This window comes from Heterocephalus glaber, unplaced genomic scaffold (assembly GCF_053883595.1).
Source record: "Heterocephalus glaber isolate CG9 unplaced genomic scaffold, H.glaber_assembly_v1.0 deba00001761, whole genome shotgun sequence".
NCBI classification, from domain to species: Eukaryota; Metazoa; Chordata; class Mammalia; order Rodentia; family Bathyergidae; genus Heterocephalus; species Heterocephalus glaber.
The window spans coordinates 1,377,493-1,399,939 of record NW_028258458.1 but is presented as its reverse complement, the minus strand read 5'-3'; the positions used below and the strand labels follow the sequence as shown (position 1 = coordinate 1,399,939).

Genomic DNA, 22,447 nt, shown 5'->3' with positions numbered 1-22,447 from the left:
TCGGCCCCTTTAAGACGCTGCCACATTCTGCATGGCTGGTTGGGTTCGACCTTCCAAGCATGGGAGGGGGCGGGGCTGGAGCGCCCCTGGCGGCGAATAATTTAAAGGGGCCGCGCCCGGGGAGCCGGGCGGAAAGCTAGAGGTGTTGGCACGGAGTGAACCCTGGCTGCGGCTCCTAGGTGAGTCCGGGTTTCCATTGGCCCAGCTGGGGCATATTTTCTTCTTTCGTTAGAGAGCTTCCGGATTCCTAAGATCTGGCCTTTGATTCCTGGTAGCTCCCGACTTCCTGATGTTCCCATCCCCCCAGTTCCTTGCAGAGGTTTCTGCCCCCGGGAGCAGGTGCGCCCCAGGGTGAAAGGGGAGTATTCACTTAAGAACGTATCAAATTGAGTTTTAGGGCCCAGTGACTCCCCCGTACTATTCTAGGGCTGCCACAAACAGCTTAGACGTCCCAGGAAAGTCCCAGTAATATTCCACATGCTTCAGTATCTCCCCCAGCCCTCCCCACCCAGCTCCCGGTTTCCCCATTGGTAACCCGGCATTCAGGATCTCAGGAACTTTCCAGTACTCAGTAATCCCAGCGTCCTCGGTTACACTTTCCAGCTATGGCGCCAGCATCTCTCCTGGGGCACCGGGGTTGCTCGCCACCGCCAAAGATTTCATGGCTTTACCGTTCCATAATAACCCGCAGCCGAAACCGATACCTTGCGGGGCCACCCCACTCCGAGCTTCCCAGGACTCAGCAGTGCTGAGACCTCGGTATCTCTCCAGGGTCCCTTCCCTGGGTGCCCCGGCTCCCGCATCCTCCAGGCAGGCTGTCAGGAGCCACGCATCCAGCTGTGCTCCCAAACTCCTGGCTGGCGGCCCTTTTTCCTGAGGTGGGCCATCTAGTCTGCAGAGGATAGCGAGTCGAGAATGCAGAGGCCAGGGAGGGGACCGCCTACTGGAAGGGGCCATCCCTGCGGGGGCCCGCACGAGGGCTGCTGGTTGCGGGTGTCAGGACCGCTACCCTTTGGCTCTGGGGTGGGGTCGGACGGGCGGGGCGTCTGGGCGACCCTGTGTGTAGGTGAAGGGTGCCTAAGATCAGGGACTCGCCTCATCCCTTGGCCCCGGCCGGAATGTCGGTTTGCTCCACGCCTCTCGCTTTCGCAGCTGGCCAACCTACCCAGCGCTAATGGAGAAGCCCACGCCGCAGGTACCCAGGGGCGGGGCTTGCTAAATAAAGAGTGTGGGGGCTTGATTGAGGGTCGGGGCCTGTGGTGGGGACCGGACAGGCCTAGATTGACGACTTGCACGGGTTCCTTCTTCACCTTGATTCCCTAGGACTGCGGGCTATCAGACCCGCTGCCCGGCTCGAAGCAACCGATGGAGGCCCCGCTGCAAACTGGGATGGTAAGAAGTGGGGTTGTGCAAAAGACTACAACTGCCGGCGTGCCCAGCCCGTACCGTCGGAATCTCGCGAGAACAGGGGTGTCTCCTGTTCTGGCCGAACTATATTTCCCGGCGTGCAGCGCGGGCCGACAAGTCGCTGGGAAGAGTCCGTTCGCCCGTCCCCCCACCCCGGGAGAGAATGGAGCCGTCCCATTCTGCAGATGGGGACACCGAGTCATGAGATGAATGCGACCTTCTCGGGGGCGGAAGTGATGATCCCGGGACCCCAGGACGTCTTGGCCCCCGAGGAGGGCTCGGCGGGACGGATGTGCGGTTCGCAGCCAGTGCCGTTCGTCCCGCAGGTGCTGGGCGTGATGATAGGGGCCGGAGTGGCGGTTGTGGTGACCGCCGTGTTCATCCTTCTGCTGGTGCGGAGGCTACGAGTGGCAAGTGAGGACCCGGGGCCCCTCGGGGGAGGCTGGGGGCCGGGTGCCGGAATGCCGGGCTCCCTGAAGCGCTGGAGGTGGGATCTGCTGGAGTCTGCGCAGAGCTCAGAGCAGCCCTGTCCTTCCCTCTCCCCAGAAGCCCCAGCCCCGGATGGCCCCCGGTATCGGTTCCGGAAGAGGGACAAAGTGCTTTTCTATGGCCGGAAGATTATGCGGAAGGTGAGTCCGGGACCCTCTGCGGACCACACAGAGGCCCCGCCCCTTCCCTATTTACACTCCTTAGAGAACATCTCCAGCCTTGATGCAGGGCCCTGGATCTGGCTTTCCTCTCGCCGAGTGACCCATCCTCCCCTTCATTTTCCCAGGTGTCACAATCCACTTCCTCCCTGGTGGACGCCTCCGTCTCCACCACTTCCCGGCCACGCATGAAGAAGAAACTTAAGATGCTGAACATTGCCAAGAAGTAAGGCTGTACTGGGTGTACCTGGCGCTGGGGGACATTTCAGGGGCCTTTTAAATCCTCAGCCCATACCGAAGTGTGCATCTCAGGGTTCTTTGAACCCCACGAATTGTCTTAGGAGTTTTCATCCCATAGAACATCTCCAGGCTGGCCTGAGGGCCATCCCAGAGCTCTCCTACACCAGATAGGCCATTCTGAGGTCTCTGACCCTTGAGGCCCATCCCAGTGCTGCTCCCCTACCACAGGGCTTCTGAAGATTATTTACCCTATATTAAGAGGTCTCCACCTGGAATCTTCCCACATTAGAGGGTTTATTCTAGGGCGCCTCGCTGCGGGGTGGGAGGGATCATCTCAAGTCAAGTGTTTCTATGACTGCTAGAAGAACCACTCTGACTTCCATTCTGCAGGAATTACAAAGACCTCAGCAGTCTTTCTACAGCACAAGGCAGCTCAAACACTAAAAACACAGGAAAGACATCTTAGGTGTGCCTGTCAACAGCAAAGGGCTGTCTAGAGGTCTCTGAGAGGGCTGTTCCAGGGATCTTTGTAAGTTGGGAGCTGAGTCTTGCATCATGGGGTTTTTTCCCACCAAGGGGTTATTCTGGGACTCTCCATGAGCAGTCATGGTATCCTGGGTCTTTCTGTTGATTTGAGTAGAAGTGTTGTCTCTCAGTTTTTCTCTGCCAGTGGAGAGTCAATATGTCAGGTTACTCTGCATCACAGGAGTTGTGTCTAGTATCTGTACACCCTGGGGAGCCGCCCTGCTGTCTTAATGACTGTAAGAGGGCTGTCTCAGGACTAGCTCTGTGACCTGGGGAAGGGCCAGCCCATGATCTCCCTCATCAGAATTACATCTGGATTTCTCTGGACCACTGAGTTTAATTCGAGGATCTCCTCATTCTAGAGTGGAGGGACTTTCTCAGCAGTCGCTTTGACTTGGGGGAAGGGCTGTGCCAGGCGATTACCAGAAGTGCTAGATCTGGATTCTGTGCATGTAATGATATCAATCTCAAGGATCCTTGTGGCCATCAGAGGGGCTGTCTCAGGGTTCACTGAGACTGGAGAGGAAGGGCTATCTCAAGGACCATTTTTGACCTCTTTTTTGTTTTCTTTCTTTTTTTTTTTTTTATATCTCAAGTATCTTTACAAAAAGCCATATCTAGGGTCTTCTCATAACAGAAGAAACCTCAGAGCATGCCCATGTTAGGGAGAGTAGCTGTTGTGACTACTGGAAAGACTGCTTCAGGACTCTGGTGTTTTTGTGAGTTTTTTGAGACAGGATCTTGCTATATAGTTCAGGCTGACCTTGAACTCACTATGTAGCCCAGGCTGGCCTCAAACTTGCAGCAATGCTCCTGCCTCACCCTCCCAAGTGCTAAGATTAGAGGTGTGTATCATCACACCAAGCTGCTTCAGGATGCTGGTGACAAACAGGAGTGCTCTTTCTGAGTCTTGCCCATATCTTGGAAGCCATGCAAGGGTCTGCTGTTAAAACTAAAGGGTGAAAAAAAAAAACCCTCAAAACTAGAGAGTCCATCTCAGGGACCTATTGCTAATGGAGAGGGTCTTTTTTTTTTTTTTGCTATAAAGAGCCAGACAGTAAACATTTTAGGCTTTGAGGCTTAATGCTGCTTCTGGCTCAACTTCTTGGCTTTGCCATTGTGTTACAAAAGCCACAGTGGATGGTATGCAAATGAATGAATGTGGTAATGTACCAATAAAACTTTATTTAGAAACATAACTAGAAAAAAAGCTAGAGGGCCTGATTTGCCTGGTTGGCCAGAATTTGCTCTATGATTGAAAGAAAGGGCCAGGTGGAGGTCTTGTCTGCCTGAGCCCTCTCTTTGTCATCCCTCACCCTCCTCCTCCCTCCAGGATCCTGCGCATCCAGAAGGAGACCCCAACACTGCAGCGGAAGGAGCCCCCACCCTCAGTGCTGGAGGCGGACCTGACAGAGGGTGACCTGGCCAACTCCCACCTGCCCTCTGAGGTGCTCTATATGCTCAAGAATGTCCGGTCAGTGCTGGGGCCGTGGGCAGTATGGGGGTGCCCTGCAGAGCGGGGAGGCTGCCCGATCTCCTGCATCACTGCCCCACCGCCCTCCTCCAGGGTGCTGGGCCACTTTGAGAAGCCGCTCTTCCTGGAGCTTTGCCGGCACATGGTCTTCCAGCGACTCAGCCAGGGCGACTACGTCTTCCGCCCGGGGCAGCCAGACGCCAGCATCTATGTGGTGCAGGACGGGTTGCTGGAGCTCTGCCTGCCGGGGCCTGTGAGTGGGCTGGGGAGGGCCTTGGGTCAGATGCTGCTGCTGGTCAGGGGTGTGGAGTCAGGAGTGTGGGGGGGGGTCTCTTTGGGGTAGTCTGGGCATGCTCAATGGTTACAGCGAGGTACAGGAAACAGTTGCTGGCCGGGAGGTTTGGGCCCGGGGAGAGGCAAGGGGAGGATGGGGAGGGGGGACCAGTGGCATGGTCCGGGGCAGGACGCCGGTCACAGGGTGAGGCCAGCACTGGCCACGGTCCCTCGTGTCTCAGGACGGGAAGGAGTGTGTTGTGAAGGAAGTGGTCCCTGGGGACAGCGTCAACAGTCTCCTGAGCATTCTGGACGTCATCACGGTAAGTGCCTGGCGCCTGGGACAGGGAGGTGGGGCTGGAGGCTGGGATAGGAGGACACCGGGCACTCATCTGTGCTCGGCCTTAAAGGCTGGGGCACCAGGAAGGGCTGGGGGAGCCCTTGACGGTCTGTCTTCTTTTCCCCCTCCCCAGGGCCACCAGCATCCCCCACGGACAGTGTCAGCCCGGGCAGCCCGGGACTCCACGGTGCTGCGGCTTCCCGTGGAGGCCTTCTCGGCAGTCTTCACCAAGTACCCGGAGAGCTTGGTGCGGGTGGTGCAGGTCAGAGGGCCTTTGGCCTCCCTCGCCTCACCCGGGGCCTCCCCACCCTCTCCCGGCCTCCCAAACCCCACCCATGCGGGGCGCCAGTGGGCAGGCGCTGGAGCTGCGGTTGTTGTCCTGTGGTTATCGCTGGGGAACAGCCAGCCCTCCCCAGGGCTGCTGGCTCGGCCCCATTTCTGTAGATAGTGGGTTTCTCCCAGGCTCCGCTCTGGCCCCGCCCATGCCTTCTAGCCCTGCCCACCCCTGGCTCCTCCCACACCTTCTGACCCCGCCCCTTCTGCTGGCCCTGCCTCTGCACCCTGTAGATCATAATGGTGAGGCTGCAGAGAGTCACCTTCCTGGCCCTTCACAACTACCTGGGTCTGACCAACGAGCTCTTCAGCCACGTGAGTTGGGGGCAGGCAAGGCCAAGGGTGAGGGCAGGATGGGGCCACAGGGTCAGGCCCCAAGCGGCTCCTTACACCCCTGCAGGAAATCCAGCCCCTTCGCCTGTTCCCCAGCCCTGGCCTCCCATCCCGGACCAGCCCCGTGCGAGGCTCCAAGCGGGTGGTCAGCACCTTGGCCACTGAGGAGCTGAGGGAGGCTCCAGGCCGGCCGCCTGACCCCACCGGGGCCCCGCTGCCTATACCTGCAGGTAACGGAGGTGACCCCTGCCTGGCCCCCCAGGGGTCCAAGGCTGGCCTGGCCCGGCCTCCTGCTTCAGCCCCTGAATCCCTTCCTCCAAGTGGCAGAGTCACCTTGACCCTGCCCAGCCCCCAGGGGCATCCAGATCTGCCTCTTGGCCCTGGGACCCCAGCCCTGGCCTGAAGGAACCCTTGGCACTGCTTTTTCTAGTCCCCTAGTCCCCACCCTCCACTCCATCCCCAGTCCTGTGAGCTCTGCTGGGAGGAGCCTGAGCCTTTGTCTCCCCCAGGGGACCCCATAAAGCCCACCTCCCTGGAAGCCCCCACAGCCCCTCTGCTGAGCCGCTGCATCTCCATGCCGGTGGACATCGCAGGTTTGGAGCATGGGGGCTTCAGGGAGGGCACGGGGAGAGGACACGGAGCAGCCAGACCTCAATCCAGCTGCTGCCTGTGTCGGTTTTTCTCCTGTGTGACATGGAAATACCGATGGTGCTTCTTCCCACCCCTCTTTGCGGGTGTTCATGGAGGTGGCTTTTCCCCTCCGATCGAGGCAGAGTGTGCGCATGGATCGCTTGTGTCTGCCGTGGCTGTGGCCCTTGGCATGTGGTTCAGTTAAGACTGCAGACGAGGTTGCTGTCATCTTGCTGTTTTCATTGCTGCTGCTGCCCTCCCGCAGGCTTGCAGGGTGGCCCCCGCTCGGACTTCGACATGGCCTACGAGCGTGGCCGGATCTCCATGTCCCTGCAAGAGGAGGCTTCCGGGGGACCCCAGGTGGCCCCTGCTCGGGTGAGGCCCGCCCTATCCCCACCCCATGGCAGTCCCCTCCTGGGTCTGCCCCGAAGAAGGTGGCCAGGAGCATACTGCACAGGTGACAGGCCCTGCCCCTGCAGACCCCCACCCAGGAGCCCCGGGAGCAGCCAGCAGGTGCCTGTGAGTACAGTTACTGCGAAGACGAGTCGGCCACTGGGGGCTGCTGCACCTTCGGGCCCTACCAGGGCCGCCAGACCAGCAGCATCTTTGAGGCAGCCAAGCGGGAGCTGGCCAAGCTGATGCGGATCGAGGTGGGTGGCCGAGGGGCCGGCTGGGGTGGGACAGCGGGGACTGGCTGGGTGTCTCAACCCCCTTCCCTCCTCAGGATCCCTCTCTGCTCAACAGCCGAGTCTTGCTGCACCACGCCAAAGCTGGCACCATCATTGCCCGCCAGGGAGACCAGGTAAGGCTGACCCTGATCTCTAACATGCAGCCTCACTGTGCTCCCTCTGCCCTCTGACCCCTGACCCCTGACCCCTGACCTTGGACATGGCGCCTGACACTTTCTCTCCGTATGGCTCTATATGGGCCGACCTCTTATCCTATGGCAGTCAACCTCCAATGCTGGGGTTTTATGATCTTTACCCCTCACTTCCACCTCATGGCCTCTGAAACGAGCAAATCTTCACTTCTAACCACTGAACCTCTAAATCTATTTTGGGGGGAGGTATTAGGATTGAACCTAAGTGTACTCTTCCCCTGAGCCATATTAATTCCCCAGTCATATTAATTTTCTTTATTTATGGTACTGGGGCTAAACCCAGGGCCTTTGCACTGAGCTACAATCCTTAGTATTATTTTTAATATTTTCATTTTAAATCAGGGTCTTTCTAAGGCACTGAGTTGCCCAGCCTGGGTTTGGATTTATGATCCACCTGCCTCAGCCTTCCAGAGTGCTGGGATTACAGGTGTGCACCTCCACACCCCATGGGCTTGTTTTAATCTTTTTATCTTGATACCACGAGCCCGCCCCGCCCCGGGGACAGTGGTTCTGAGCCTCCTGGGAGGACCCAGAGCCGTGGGAAGTGTCACCTGCCCATCCCCCACTCTCTTCAGGGAAACCAAGGGCCGCTGTGGTCTGGGCCGGATCTCACAGCTCAGAGGCCTGGAGGAGGGGTTCTGGAGTGGGCGGCACAGAGTTGGAACCAGACTCTGTCTCAGCTCCTTGTGTAACATTAGGTAAATGACTTAGAACATTCTTGGCTTCCTCGTGTTCGGGGTGGGAGTGTGGAAGGTTTGCAGAGGTGACAGCCCTAGGAGAGAGTTTAGTGGCAGTGTCCAGCCTGGAGGACCCAGCGACGTGACAGGTGCTGAGACCCCAGCATCTGGGTGACAGAGCTGGGCATCTACCCACCCTCCCGTGCTGCTCATCGCATGAGAGGAAGTGGGGCAAGGCCTGTGCCCTCTGCCCTGGGTGCTCAGCGACGGGCAGAGGAAGTGTGGTCATGCTGGTGCCTCTGTGAGTCCCTGCAAGACCTCTTGGGACTTTGTGGCTTTGTTAGGGACCCATGATCTCTGGTTCTCTCCAAACCTTTATACTGGGGGTTCGCAACTAGAGGTGATTTTTGCATCCTCCCCCCACAGGTACATTTGCCGATGTCAAGACATTTTTGATTGTCACAACTTGGGAGTGTGTTTCCAGCACCCAGTGGGGAGAGGCCAAGGAGGCTAGAATGACCAAGACAGCTGGGTAGGGTGGCACATGCTTATAGTCCCAGCACTGGGGAGGCTGAGGCAGGAGGATTGCTGTCAGTTTAAGGCCAGCCTGGGCTACAGAGCAGGACCTGTCTCAAAAACCTGAAGAAGAAAAAAAAAGAAAAGAATGCCCAGAGCACTCCAAAGAATTATCCAATCCAAATTATCTAGGCTAGGGTGCAGCTCAGTGGTAGGGCAGATACTCAGCCTGTATGAGGCCTGGGCTTCCACCCCCAGCACCATGAAAAAAAAAGGAAGAAAAAGTATCAATAGGGCCAACATTGAGAAACCATGCTTTACACAGACATGTCTCCAAATGTATTTCATAGGATGTCGGTATGGGCTGAGTGTCCCTCATCTGAATATCTAAAATCCAAAAAGTTCCAAAATACGAAACTTTTTGAGCACCAACCCCGAATGCAGTCCAGAAATCCTGTCTCAGGAGCTCCCAAGTGTCTCAATGCAGCTGGGTCTGGGTCCCATTTGGGAGTCCCAGAAGTGCTGTGGTGGGTGGAGCTTTGCCAGGTGTCACACAGGTTGGGGTGGTAGAAAGGGCAGGATGGTTCCATCTCAGGACAGTTTCAGTTCCTTATTTATGAAAGGTGGGACACACAAGCTGGTCAGGCTAAACGGAAGAAAGAAACCTTGGTTTACTGAGCATCAGCTGCATCCAGACCCTGTGTGGCTTGCTGGGTAAGAGACGAGAAAAACCAGTGTGATCCCTGCTCTGCAATGCCTGCAGTGCTGACAGATGTGACCCAAAAGGGTCAGAGTGCACAAAGCAGATGTTCTTGGAAAAACAAAGCCAGTGCTACTGGCTTAGAGAGGCACCCTAAGTGCATGACCTCTAGTTAAAGAGGAGGAAGAAGAATTAACTAGGTGTAACCAGGGGAGAGTTCATTCTAGGCAGGGAGCAGCTTGTGGAAATGTCCTGTGGGGAGTGCTTGCCTAGCATGCGTAAGCCCCTGGGTTCAACCCTCAGCACCACAAATACACACATGCGCATGTGCACACACACACACGAAGAAAAAACTTTAAAATGTCTCGTGGTGAGAAGAAACATTCTGATCTCCAGGAAACAAAAGGAAGCCACTGGTTGAGTAGAATAACTGCAAGGGGCCAAAGTGGATTGTTTGAGGGGGACTCTTATTACTGAAATGCAATTCACATCCCTTGTAATGCACCCACTTAAAGTGGTGTTTTTACATCCACAGAGTTGGGCAACCTTACTACAATTTTAGAACATTTTTATTACCTTGAAAAGAAATCCCATCCCTTTAGCTACTAGCCTCCTACCTCCTGTGCCCTCCAGCTCCGGCATCCACTGACTGACTTTGTGTCTCTCTGGCTATGCTGCTCTGAGTGTCTCACTTAGGTGGAGCCAAAGTGTGTGGCTTTTTGTGTCAGGCTTCTGCAGAGCATATCTTCAGGGCTCATCCATGTTGTAGCATGTGTTACCTTCATTCCTTTACAGCTGAATAATCCATTACACGGATGGCCACATTTTGTTTATGTATTTATCACTAGATGGATATCTGTTTCCGCCTTTTGGGCTGTTGTGAATGTTGCTGCTATGAACACATACATACAAGTTTCAGCATGGACATGTCATTTTGTTCACTTATAGACTTCAGGGTTGAACTGCTGGGTCACTACAGCTGTATTTTTAACTTCTGGGGACAGTTTTTAACTTTTTCCAGAGCAGCTGCAACATTTTACATCCCCATCCCCAGTGTATGAGGGTCCTGATTTTTCACAACCTCCACAGTTGTTCATTCTTTTTTTTCCCCCATTACCAGGGCTCGAACTCTGGACCTTGCACTTGCAAGGCAGGTGCGGCGCTACTGAGCTAAATCCCCAGCCCCGCACTTGTTCATTCTAACCATCCTTTTGAGTGTGAGGTGACATCTTGTGGTTTGGGCTCACATTTCCCTGAGGATTCAGATTTGGGGCATATTTTCATGTATGTATCAGCCACTTGTATGTTGTCTCTGGAGAAGTGTTGCAGATCCTCAGCCCGTTTTGTAATTGGATTTTGTGTCTTTTTATTATTGAGTGGTAGAAATTCTTTATGTACCTGGATACTGGACCCTGGTCAGATATAGGAACTGCAAATATTTTCTCCCATTCCGTAGGTTGTTCTTCTTTGCTAGCGTAATTTGTTTTCTTTTGAATATTTTTATTAGTCTGATTTCAGCACATAGTTTACATTCCTTCTGCGGAGCTGGTGCGTGCACGTAACACATCTTGATTCTTTGTTTTCATCCCTTTCCCTTCCCTCCCCCCTCCATCTCTTGATCCTATTTGAGAAAGCTCTATTTCCTACCACCTATCTTTTTTTGCTCTTTATTGATAATTTGGGTTTTTATTATGAGAGAAACCATGTCATATTTCAGCTTATTTCAGTTAACATTAGGGTCTCAAGGTGCATCCATTTTCCTACAAATGACTCAAGTGTATCTTTATGAGAGAGTAGTACTTCATTGAGTATAAATACATTTTCCTTATTTGTTCAGGTGATGGACACAGGCCACTTGCAAGATTTAGCTATTACGAGTTGTACTGTTATAAACATGGGAATGGATGTATCACTGTAATATGATGACTTTCACTCTTCGGGGAAGATGCCTAGAAGGGAAGAGCTAGGCTCCTGATGAAGTCTTATTTAATTTGGTTGCCCATGCTTTATGGTGGCATGTGTAGGGACCCACTGCCAAATTCAATGTCACAAGAATCCGCCACTATATTTTCTTCTAAAAGTGCTACAGTTCTTGTTCTTGTGTTAGTATCTTTGATCCATTTGATCGTGTGAGGTGAGTTCAGCTCCCTTCTTTCCCATGTGTTCCTCCAGTTACCTACCCCAACAGGATTTCATGCTCAGTGAGGCCACTGTGTAGTTTTGCAGAGGTGGGGCTGGAGCCCAGGGCCCCCTGCCACTGAGCCACACCCTGGTTCTCCTTAGGTGGTTTCTGCAGCCTCCTGCTGGCTGTTCTGAAGAGAACTCATGGTCCTTAATCTAGGCTAAGAGACTGTTGATCAATAATAATGTATGTTCTAGGTGCTGCTACAGACAGATACATATGCGCAGCCCTCCTGTCTGCAGGGTCACATTCGTGGATCAGCCAGCAAAGATAAAAAATGTAGTCAGGCCTTTGATAGGTGTCTGTGCGGAGCATACGGGATCTGTCCCCTTTGTGATTATGCAGTGTAGAAATGGCATCTCCATTGTACCCGCACTGTAAATCACCCCGCAGCTATTTAAAGCCTGTGGGAGGATGTGGGCGTGTCTTAGGCCGCTAGCACACCTTTTGTTTGGGGCACTTGAGCCCCTGTACCCACAGGGGTCCTGGACCCAGTCACCATTGGATCCCAAGGGAAGACTATTGCTCATATGCAAAATCTTCCACTTTCTTTTTCCTCTCACGTCTGAACCCTGTCCCCCTTTAATCCTCCCTGTGGGGTGTTCCTTTCACCCGGTCCTCGCAGGACGTGAGCCTGCACTTCGTGCTCTGGGGCTGCCTGCACGTGTACCAGCGCATGATCGACAAGGCGGAGGAAGTGTGCCTGTTCGTGGCGCAGCCCGGGGAGCTGGTGGGACAGCTGGCGGTGCTCACCGGGGAGCCCCTCATCTTCACCCTGCGTGCACAGCGTGACTGCACCTTCCTGCGGATCTCTAAGTCCGACTTCTATGAGTACGACGGGGCCTGGGTTGGGGGAGGCACTGGGAGACCTCGGAAGGGGCCAAACCCCCATCCCCTCAGGTGTGGCCTCCCAATGTTGAGTTTTTCTTCTTCGGTCTCCCTGGCAGCACCTACTTTCTCCACTCCCTCGGGAGAGTTCCTGAAAGGCTCCCAGCCCACGAACCCCTCCTTTTCCCACAGGATCATGCGCGCGCAGCCCAGTGTGGTCCTGAGTGCTGCGCACACGGTGGCCGCCAGGATGTCGTCCTTCGTGCGCCAGATGGACTTCGCCATCGATTGGACCGCAGTGGAGGCCGGACGCGCCCTGTACAGGTGCAGTCCGGACTCCTACCTCGCTGCTCAGCCCCTGCCTAGGACGAGGCCCCCTACTTTGCCTGACCCCCCCCCCCAACCCCACCCACTTCATCCCCCAGGCAGGGCGACCGCTCCGACTGCACCTACATTGTGCTCAACGGGCGGCTGCGCAGCGTCATCCAGCGGGGCAGCGGCAAGAAGGAGCTGGTGGGGGAGTATGGCCGCGGGGACCTCATTGGAGTGGTGAGCGGGAGTCCCCCCGCATCTGCACCCACGGTCGGCCTCCCAGCCCAAGCACACCTGGTCAAGCACGCCCTCACCCCCCGGCAGGTGGAGGCACTGACCCGGCAGCCGCGAGCCACGACGGTGCACGCGGTGAGAGACACAGAGCTGGCCAAACTCCCCGAGGGCACTTTGGGCCACATCAAACGGCGCTACCCGCAGGTGTGTCTTCCGGTGGGCGGAGCAGCGGGCCTGAGAGGAGGGGCCTGGAGATGGGGGTGGCGCTTGGCAGGACCGGAGCTGACCGTGTAGGGGCGGAGAGCAGATACCGGGGACCCCAGGCGCTCGCGTAGGATTCACAGTTGATCACTAGTCTTCATATCCTCAGGTCGTGACCCGCCTCATTCACCTCCTGAGCCAGAAAATCCTGGGGAATTTGCAGCAGCTGCAAGGACCTTTCCCGGGTGAGAGCCAGTCGGCTCCGGGGCATGCTGTGGGATGTAGTTTGGTGCCCAGAGCATGCTGGGAGGGAAAGCCTTATGGGGGGAGGGGGTTATTGGGAAACAGTTCATCATTTGAACCGTGCTGGAGGTGGGGTTAAAGCCGGAAGTGGAACCTAGGGTCCAGTGCATGCTGGGAAGTGGAGTTCTTGTGTAATGTACTCTGAAGTGTCAGTCATGCTTGAGGGTGGAGCCTTAAACCAGAAGGCTGGTTCCAGATGTTAGAACTTGCTGCACCCTGGTCGTACTGGGAAGGGTGGCTTTTAGGATTCAGGGCATGTTGGGAAGTGGCCTCTGAAGTTATCAGCATGTTGAGAGGTATATGTAGATCCATGTCCCAGCTTGTGATTCTCAGCAAGTATAAACTGGGAAGTGAGCTGAGCCCAAGGCATGCTGAAATGTGGGCCTGAGGTTCTGCATGACAGTGACCAAATTCCCTCAGGAGCTTTCACCCCATCAGCTGTAACCTCCACCCCTGTGTTGGGACTGGAATTGATGACTTACTTACAAAGTACACAGAAAGGGCTGAGGAATGTAGCTTCCCCAATGTAGAGTGCTTAACTAACACGCTCTGGTTCAGTCCCTAGTACCACAAGGGAAAAAACAGACAGCACAATGTCAGGAGCTGATAAGGACAGTAAAGAAGTAGGGTTGTAATGTATGTGACCACTGTCAGGAGAGAGGGAGGCCTTTTTTTTTTTTTGTACTGGGGATCAAACTCAGGACCTTGCGCTTGCGAGACAGGCGACAGCACTACTGAGCTAAATCCCTGGCCCAAGAGGGAGGCCTTTTGAGGATCACGAGCTGAGATTTGACAAATGCAGTGGGCCAGATGTGTGAAGAACTAGAAAGTCACAGCACATGGGGTTTGATGGTCTTGAAATTGTCTGAAAGAGGGCCAAGGATTTAGCTCAGTGGTTCCGCCACCTGCCTCGAAAACACAAGGTCCTGAGTTCAATCCCTGGTACCAAAAGAAAAAAAGAAATTGACTAAAAGAGAGATGGGAGTAGGAGTGAGTTATGTAGGAGCTGGGGGCCTTGAATGGGCATTTGAGTGAATTCAGCTGGCACAGGGGACAAAGATCCAGCCAGCAAGGGCACGGGGAGGTCTAGGGAAGAGGTGAGGGCTGAGGGCTTGGCCGAAGCTGTTAGTAGAGAAGCTGGGAAGCAATAAATGGGTCAAAGGTGTGTTTATTCCTGCCTGCTTTTGTGTCCTGCACAGGAGCCCAGGCCTGAATGGGGTGGGAGCCCCCAGGGGTCTACACCGGCACAGTGAATCTGAATTGTGTAATGGGTCCCTCAAAGGAGACCAGGGGTAAAGTCAAGGCCGGCTGGCTGAGCTCTAACAAGTGTTGCTGGAGCTGTGGGTCCAGAACTGGGGCTGTGGCCTCCAGTGTGGTCATGTAAGGCCTTGAAGCAGCTGGGGAAGGGGAGGAGGAGGCGGGAGACGTCCACCTCTCCAGACACAAGTTGCACAGTACCTGTCACCCTTTGCCATCTCAGCAGGCTCGGGGCTGGGCGTCCCGCCCCCCTCGGAGCTCACCAACCCCGCCAGCAACCTGTCCACAGTGGCGGTCCTGCCGGTGTGTGCGGAGGTGCCCATGATGGCCTTCATGCTGGAGCTGCAGCACGCGCTGCAAGCCATCGGTCAGTGGGGTGAAGGGACATGGTGAGGGTTGGCCCTGGGCCTCTGAGCATCAGTCAGCACATGGACATGCCTCCCTGGGGGAGAGGGAGGTGGGCCGGACAGGGCCCAGGCTACCGGGGTGGGTGACAGGTGCTGTGTCCTGGGGCTGCACATTCTGGTTCCTAAGCGCCCATCCTCACCTACTCCTAGGCCCCACGCTGCTCCTCAACAGCGACATCATCCGGGCACGCCTAGGGGCTTCAGCACTGGACAGGTGTATGGGGAGTGGCAGAGGGGAGCAGGGTGTGTGTGGGGCCGCTGTCTGGAGCCTCAGATTCTTCCAGATCGGGTCGGAGTGCCAGGCTTTGAATTTGGGAGTGTGCACCCCACCCAGGGGAATTCGGAGGCAGTGGGTCGAACCCTCTCCCCTGGGGGTGGGAATGTCCCTCCACCTGTTGTGGGACTGTCCTGAGCTCCTCCCAGCAATGGCCTCCAGGGAGTGCGGGACTCCAGATCAGCCCCGCCACGACGATGACACCCGTCCCGCTCCGCACCAGCATCCAGGAGTTCCGGCTGTCAGGGTGGCTGGCCCAGCAGGAGGACACGCACCGCATCGTGCTCTACCAGACAGACGCGTCGCTCACGCCCTGGACCGTGCGCTGCCTGCGCCAGGCTGACTGCATCCTCATCGTGGGCCTAGGCGACCAGGAGCCCACTCTTGGCCAGGTCCAGAGCCACGCAGGGCGACCCCACCCACTGACGCTGGGCCACAAGCACCCTCCCCATAAGGCCAGGCCGCCGGGGACCCCCACTAGGGCAGGTGGGGCGAGGAAGGCCGGTGACCCTGCTCTCCCTTCCGCAGCTGGAGCAGATGCTGGAGAACACGGCTGTGCGTGCCCTCAAGCAGCTCGTCCTGCTGCACCGGGAGGAGGGCCCCGGCCCCGCACGCACCGTGGAGTGGCTCAACATGCGCAGCTGGTGCTCGGGGCACTTACACCTGCGTTGCCCCCGACGCCTCTTCTCCCGCCGCAGCCCCGCCAAGCTGGTGAGGGGCGGGAGCCCGGGGAGGGGCCCTAGGAGGACCAGCCCCACTTCCTGTAGGCCTGGCGTGGGTGGGGCGGTGCTCTGGGGTGGCTCCACCTCCTGTGGGTGTGGCTTGGGTGGGCGGGGCTTGAGCTGCGAAGGTCAGGATGTGGCGGGGCGCTAGGCCCAGTCCCCACCCTCCATACTCAGGGGTCCCCTTTCTCCCTGATCCCAGCACGAACTCTATGAGAAAGTCTTCTCCAGGCGGGCGGACCGGCACAGTGACTTCTCGCGCTTGGCGCGGGTGCTCACAGGAAACACTATTGCCCTGGTGCTGGGCGGGGGCGGGGCCAGGTGAGGGTTGGGGCCCGCTCGGGGCGGGGCTTCTCCTTGGGGCGGGGCCAGGGCGCCTGAGGGTTGGCGTTGCCTCCCGGGACGGGGAGGGATCCCAGGAGGCTGGACTGGCACCTCGTCCCGTGGCTGAGGGGCAGGTGAGCTGCAAGCTCCTGAAGGCGGGGCCTAGCAGATTCTCAGCTTGTTTCTGGGTGCCCTCGTCCCTGCAGGGGGTGCTCGCACATCGGGGTGCTGAAGGCCTTGGAGGAGGCAGGAGTGCCTGTCGACCTGGTGGGCGGCACATCCATAGGTTCCTTCATCGGGGCTCTGTACGCAGAAGAGCGCAGCGCCAGCCGCACCAAGCAACGGGCCCGGGAATGGGCCAAGGTGGGCATTGGGGACGGGGTGGCCCACCCCAGGAACGCTGTGAGACCTGAATCAGGGTTGGGGAGGGGCTTCTGGGCCTGGCTGATGCTTCCTGGTTTAATCTGTGAACCCTGCCTAGACCCCTGTAGGCGCCGGGACTTCCTGGCTGGTAACCCTGGTCCCCAGGTCCCACCTAGAGCAATCTAGACCCTCCTTGGTCACCACCTCGTTAGTGGTCCTGGGTGACACATTGCCAGCCCTGTGTGCCCCTGGCTCAGCCCTGACGATCTCTCTGTGACCCCAGGGGCTCCCTTTTGACCCTGCTGATGTCCTTTTCCCCAGAGCATGACTTCCGTACTGGAGCCTGTGTTGGATCTCACATACCCAGTCACCTCCATGTTCACGGGCTCGGCCTTTAACCGCAGCATCCACCGTGTCTTCCAGGATAAGCAGATTGAGGTGCGCCCACCCCTACTTCCGCCCTGCCCAGCCCACCTTCCGGTGTCCTTCCCCTTCCTTCCCCTACCAGGGTCCCTGTCCCCGTAGGACCTGTGGCTGCCATACTTCAACGTGACCACAGACATCACTGCCTCAGCCATGCGTGTCCACAAAGATGGTGGGTGCCACCCCGCCTGGCCCTGCTACTGCTTCTGTGGTGGCATGGGGTGGGGGGCAACTTCAGGGAGGGCAGCTGAGCACCTGGGACGTTGTTAACACAAGTGACTGTCCGCTGTAGCCCGGCCACTGACCACTAACCATCACCCACTAATGCCCGGAGGCCCCAGGTACGTCCACCCTTGGGGGTGGGGACCCGGGAGGCTCTTCGGGCACCTCATCCCCTGCCCCGTCCCCACAGGCTCCGTGTGGCATTACGTCCGGGCCAGTGCCTCCTACTGCCCCTACCTGCCCCCACTGTGCGACCCCAAGGACGGGCACCTGCTGGTGGATGGGTGCTACGTTAACAACGTGCCAGGTCAGCGAGCCCAAGGGGCTGGCTGGGCCTTGGAGCATGTCTGAGTGTGTCTGTGTGCGTTTGTGTCTGTGTGTCCCACCGGGCAGGCTCTCTCTGGCGATATGTGCGTGCCAGCATGACGCTCTCGGGCTACCTGCCCCCTCTGTGTGACCCGAAGGATGGGCACCTGCTCATGGATGGCGGCTACATCAACAATCTGCCAGGCAAGTGGCCACCCGGATGCTCCCACCCAGGCCCACACACAGGCCCATGCACACCCAGGCACGCACATGAGCAGGCGGTTACACATGGACATGTCAAGGGAAGGACACGTGTACAACCAACCTGTGCACAGCTACCAATGCACACACACACGTGTGCACACAGCAGATACATGGGTGTTCCCACAAGCAGTGATGTGCGCAGTTGAAAAGTACATTTGTGTGCATGTGGCTCTTAAATGCACATGCAAGAGGGACACAGATCAGTGCATAGGCACACATGTTGGACACTTATGTGTACACACCAGGCACATTGGCTCGTGTGTTCTCTTAGCTGCTCACGTGGTAGCAGAACGTAGATGGCACAAGGATGTGTGCATTGATGAAACGGCATGTGACCACACTTGCGGGTGTATTCACACTTGTCCTGTGTGTTCTGTCCCACATGCATATGTGGGCATGCCGACAGGATGGGGCACCTGTGTGACTAGGTTAGGTGTGCTTTCGTGCCCCGTCTTCCCCAGCTTCCCCAGCTCACACCCAGAAGTGTGAGTGTGCCGATAGATGTGTAAGTTATTTGGATACCCGTTCACATTCCAGTGGACAGGAATTGACAAACGGGCCCCCAGGCCAAAGCTGGACCTCGGGTTGATTTTATAAAGATTTACTGGGGCATCCATGCCCGGTCATTTGCCTGTTATCTGCAGCTGTTTTTGAGCTACAGCAGCAGAGCAGCCACACATGTGTGAGCAGGCGTGTACAAACCTATGGGTGGATGGTACACTTAGCACACACGGAAACATACGGACATTGTAGTAGTTACACGTGAGCCTAGACAAACACAGACAGATCCGGGTGTGTTTGCAGAGATGCGGCAGACGTGTGTGTTCACAAACACCGGGTGTTGGACAGGAGAGACATGAGTAGGCATCACAGGCACATGGGCATCACCCGCATACCCAGAGACAAACAAACGCATAAGGGCTATGTGTGCAAAGTCCGATGGAGGTGCAGCACACTGTCTCTGTGCCCCCAGACCCATGTAAGGGCCCTCCCTGGGGCTCACAGACACCACCTCCTCACTGGGCCATCACCCACCCCCTCCTCGACTTCATCTTTATCAGTTTCCATGCCATTTGCACGAACACATGTCGTTTGCATGACTTTGTTGTGTGGCACTTGCATGATGGCGTTTGCGGGACCGGGTTGAACATCCCTTCCCTGGGCTCCGGTGGGGAGCAGCCTGCTGACCCCTCGGCCCCACAGCGGACATTGCGCGCAGCATGGGTGCCAAAACGGTCATCGCCATTGATGTGGGAAGCCAGGATGAGACAGACCTCAGCACCTACGGAGACAGCCTGTCAGGCTGGTGGCTGCTGTGGAAGCGGCTGAACCCCTGGGCGCACAAGGTGAAGGTTCCCGACATGGCCGAGATCCAGTCCCGCCTGGCGTACGTGTCCTGTGTGCGGCAGCTGGAGGTCGTGAAATCCAGCTCGTACTGCGAGTACCTGCGCCCATCCATCGACTGCTTCAAGACCATGGACTTTGGGAAGTTCGACCAGATCTATGTGAGCTTGTGGGAGAGATGTGGTTCCCGTCTGGTGGCCTTGCAGTCAGTTTTACTATTTGAAGCCCAGAACAGTAGGAGGGGAAGGATTCTAGGGTTCCATCCAGAACCTGTAGGAAATGGATCAGTAGTTGATTAGTGATGTCTTCAGTGAGCATGACATGAGTCAGTGGTCCATTAGTGATGTCTGCAGTAGACGTGGCATGTGGATCAGTGGTCCCTTCATGATGTCTGCAGTGGGTGTGACATGGGAATATGGCTTCCTGTGCTCTGTGCATAAGCTGGGTTTCTTTTTATGTGGTAGCTGCACTGACCAAAGCCCTGGATAGTGATTTCTAATGCTGTTCATGCATGGATAGAGTGACAGCAGTGATCAACTAGTAATGTCTGGGAGGGGCAGGAGCAGTGTCACAGCTCAAGCCAACTGAAATTGGTCAGCAGCTGCTGTCCGGGGCACGAGTAGAAATGTCCGATGTCCTTTTCAGGACCACTGGGAAAGTGCTGGGACAGATTACTGGTGTCTGCCATGGGCTTGGGATATGGCAGTAGCCACAGATGTCCTGGAGAAAAGTTTGAGCACCACCATCTTGTGACCCTGGGTGCATGCCACGCCACACAGGGCTGGGTGGCAAGCAGTGATTGTCAGCAGTGTCGAGAGGGGCACAAACCGGAGACGTGGGCCTGAGGTACTAGCAGTGGCTGGCTCCGAAGTGGGTTTAATTTTGGGTGCCTGTTCCCCTAAAGCCTCAGGCACTTGAGGGGACAGAGAAAGGTCTATTCCAGGGGGTAGCGGGGTGGCAGGCACAGCCCCAGCCCCCTTGCTTCCTGCAGGATGTGGGCTACCAGTATGGGAAAGCAGTGTTTGGAGGCTGGAGCCGGGGCGACGTCATTGAGAAAATGCTCACGGACCGGAGGTCCACAGACCTCAATGAGAGCCGCCGCGCGGATGTAAGCCTCTGACCCTGCGCTGCCACCACCATTAGGGCTCCGCTGTTACCCCCAAACCTGATGCCCTGGGTTCCCCTGAGCCCCTCAAACCATGGCTACCTCCAAAAGGCACTCCCCCAGGATCCCTTCTGGGCCCCAAGAACCTCCCCTCCCCTACACCACTCGGCAGGTACTAGCCTTCCCCAGCTCCGGCTTCACCGACTTGGCGGAGATTGTGTCCCGGATTGAGCCCCCCACAAGCTACGTCTCTGATGGCTGTGCTGATGGTGAGGGGCTGAGGGACCCTGGGAGCCAGGGCCAAGCCTGGAGCCGGGGGGAGGGGCCGTGACAGGAGATGCCACACCTGCCTGCACCTCACTGCACCCCGCTCCCCATTCCAGGGGAGGAGTCAGATTGCCTGACAGAGTATGAGGAGGACATGGGACCAGACTGCTCGAGGGACGAAGGGGGCTCCCCCGAGGGTGCCAGCCCCAGCACTGCCTCGGAGGTGGTGAGCACGGGCGGTGGGGGGCCATGCGTGGTGGGAGGAGCTGCGGGAGGTCTGAGTGGCGCGTGATGGGTGACACAGGATGTGTGCTCGACGTGGCCTTCCGCATCTCGGGACTGTCACACCCAGTGGCCCCCAGAGTCATAGTCCCCAGAGGAGAGGCGGCCAGGGTAGCACAGTGCATTAATGTCATTGTGCTGGGCAGCCTGTCGTGCTGAGGTGAAGTGACACTCCTGGAGCAACCTGTGGATGCCTGGATGAGGCGGTTCTGAGGGGCAGGCTGGGGGGTGACCAGCAAAGCCCCCCTCTGGGCAGCCCTGGTGTGGGTGGCATGGCTGATGTGTGTCCATTGGCCTCCGCATGGGGGTCCTGTGCCTGGTGACACATGGGCGTGGCCTGTCCCCCCAGGAGGAGGAGAAGTCCGTGCTCCGGCAGCGGCGCTTTGTGCCCCAGGAGCCTGCTGGCTTAGGCACACAAGCCTGAGGACCTCGCCGGGGTCCCCACCCTGGACTGGGCTGAGGGAGGCCTGCGGGGGCCTGCTGCCTCCTCTTGCTGCTGTGCCTGTGGCTCTCCCCGGGCCCCCAGCCCCCACCCTGGCCTGACCTGCCCGGCCCCGAGGGGCGGCAGCGCTGCACTGATCACCCTTGACCAGCTGTACCCCCAATAAACTGCCCCTCTTGGAAGTGGCCTGGTGTTGTCTTTGGGTTTGGGGGACTCCTCGCCCTACCTCTGGTGCTCAGAATGGCTGGGGGTGGGGTGTGAAACAGCGTGGAGCTGTCCCCGCATGGCCCAGTGCACTGCTGGCTCAGGGATGTTCTTGGAGTCATCTCCTGCCCCTCACTTCCCTGCTAGGCCCCCGCAGCCTGTACCCCCGATTAGCCGGGCTGTGCACAAGTGCTGTGTGGAACTGTGCACTGCTGAGTCCTTCCCAGCAGATCTCCCTCCCCCAGGACAGACTCAGAGACCACAGGACATGAGAGCCCCTCTTGGGGTTCCCACATGCCGCCCTACTGTGTGCTCTGCCGAGGTCTTCAGAGCAGGCAGGTCCCCACCGTGCACCGAAGCCTATCCCCCGGTCTGGCTCGCTGTCCCATCTGTTAGTTTAGTACTCAGACTGTGGGATCTGTGGCTGCCTGGCCTCGGGTGCCAGCCCCTTTGATCCCTGGTGGCTTCATCTATAAAGTGGAGGTGGCGGTGGGGTCTGCCTCCACAGCGTGTTTTTGTTTGGTACCGGGGATCGAACTCAGGACCTTTTGCTTTCAAGGCAGGCGGTGGAATCACTGAGCTAAATCCCTGCCCCCTACAGTGTTATTTTTTGTTTTTTGGGGGTACTGAGGATCGAACTCGGGTGGGTCCTTGTGCCTGCAGGGCAGGAAGCGGAACCACTGAGCTAAATCCCCAGCCCCTACAGCGTTATTTTTTTATGGGACTCCAACCTGGGGCCCTGGAGGCTCCGGTCAGGACCCCTCACTGCATGCTGGGCCCAGAGTGGTGCCCCAGCGAAGCACTGCCTGACAGCTCCCTGTAATGGGAGCCTTGGAAGATTTCTCTAGGACCCTGTATGTTGTAAAATACACAGAATAAAATATTCCATTTTAAGCATTTTAAAATGTAAAGTTCAGCCTATAATCCCAGCACTCAGAAGGCTGAGGCAGGAGGGTCACCATGAGTTCAAGGCCAGCCTGGGCTACACAGACCTGTCAAACAAATAAATGTAAAGTTCAGTGGCATTTAGTACATTTGCATTAATGTGCAACAGTCACCTCAGTCCACCTTCAAGAACTTTCTCCTCTTCCCAGACTGAAACTCTGTCCCCCTCCCCCTCCCCAGGCCCTGGCACCCACCGTTCTACCCCCGTCTCTGTGGGGGATCTGACAATACCAGGGACCTCTGGGAGCAGAACCCTGAAGA

At 57.1% G+C, this 22,447-nt stretch overlaps 1 protein-coding gene across 12 annotated transcripts; it reads left to right on the top strand.

Moving 5' to 3' along the window:
• The first annotated feature begins 73 nt into the window (after positions 1-73).
• Positions 74-21,219, top strand: Pnpla6 (patatin like domain 6, lysophospholipase). 12 transcript variants are annotated; one of them, XM_004865331.3, is made up of 35 exons: positions 74-179; positions 1,153-1,195; positions 1,324-1,392; positions 1,734-1,821; positions 1,954-2,036; positions 2,183-2,280; positions 4,153-4,293; positions 4,387-4,546; positions 4,809-4,889; positions 5,040-5,168; positions 5,474-5,554; positions 5,640-5,802; positions 6,082-6,165; positions 6,468-6,577; positions 6,682-6,852; positions 6,927-7,004; positions 11,783-11,988; positions 12,178-12,309; positions 12,411-12,534; positions 12,622-12,735; positions 12,902-12,977; positions 14,519-14,659; positions 14,850-14,913; positions 15,197-15,365; positions 15,502-15,684; positions 15,898-16,016; positions 16,226-16,382; positions 16,704-16,820; positions 16,908-16,977; positions 17,421-17,537; positions 18,801-19,102; positions 19,933-20,049; positions 20,219-20,315; positions 20,430-20,539; positions 20,945-21,219. In XM_004865331.3, exons 2-35 carry the CDS (start codon positions 1,175-1,177, stop codon positions 21,017-21,019), a joined length of 4,047 nt encoding a protein of 1,348 aa, XP_004865388.2. In that variant the 5' UTR covers positions 74-179; positions 1,153-1,174; the 3' UTR covers positions 21,020-21,219. The 12 variants fall into 12 exon arrangements, 10 of the variants coding, with proteins under 10 accessions (XP_004865388.2, XP_087058136.1, XP_004865387.2 ...); XM_087202010.1 differs by lacking the exon at positions 17,421-17,537 and adding an exon at positions 17,218-17,334; XM_004865330.3 differs by having other exon boundaries at positions 14,516-14,659.
• The last annotated feature ends 1,228 nt before the right edge of the window (positions 21,220-22,447 follow it).

What these genes read in the sequence shown, in the direction of transcription:
- Pnpla6 (XM_013065794.3), top strand. Translation starts at nt 1,175, where the DNA reads ATGGAGAAGCCCACGCCGCAG. An exon ending in GCCGGACGCGCCCTGTACAG is followed by an intron (nt 12,310 to 12,410) that starts GTGCAGTCCGGA and finishes TTCATCCCCCAG; the next exon opens with GCAGGGCGACCGCTCCGACT. An exon ending in TCCAGGATAAGCAGATTGAG is followed by an intron (nt 16,821 to 16,907) that starts GTGCGCCCACCC and finishes CTGTCCCCGTAG; the next exon opens with GACCTGTGGCTGCCATACTT.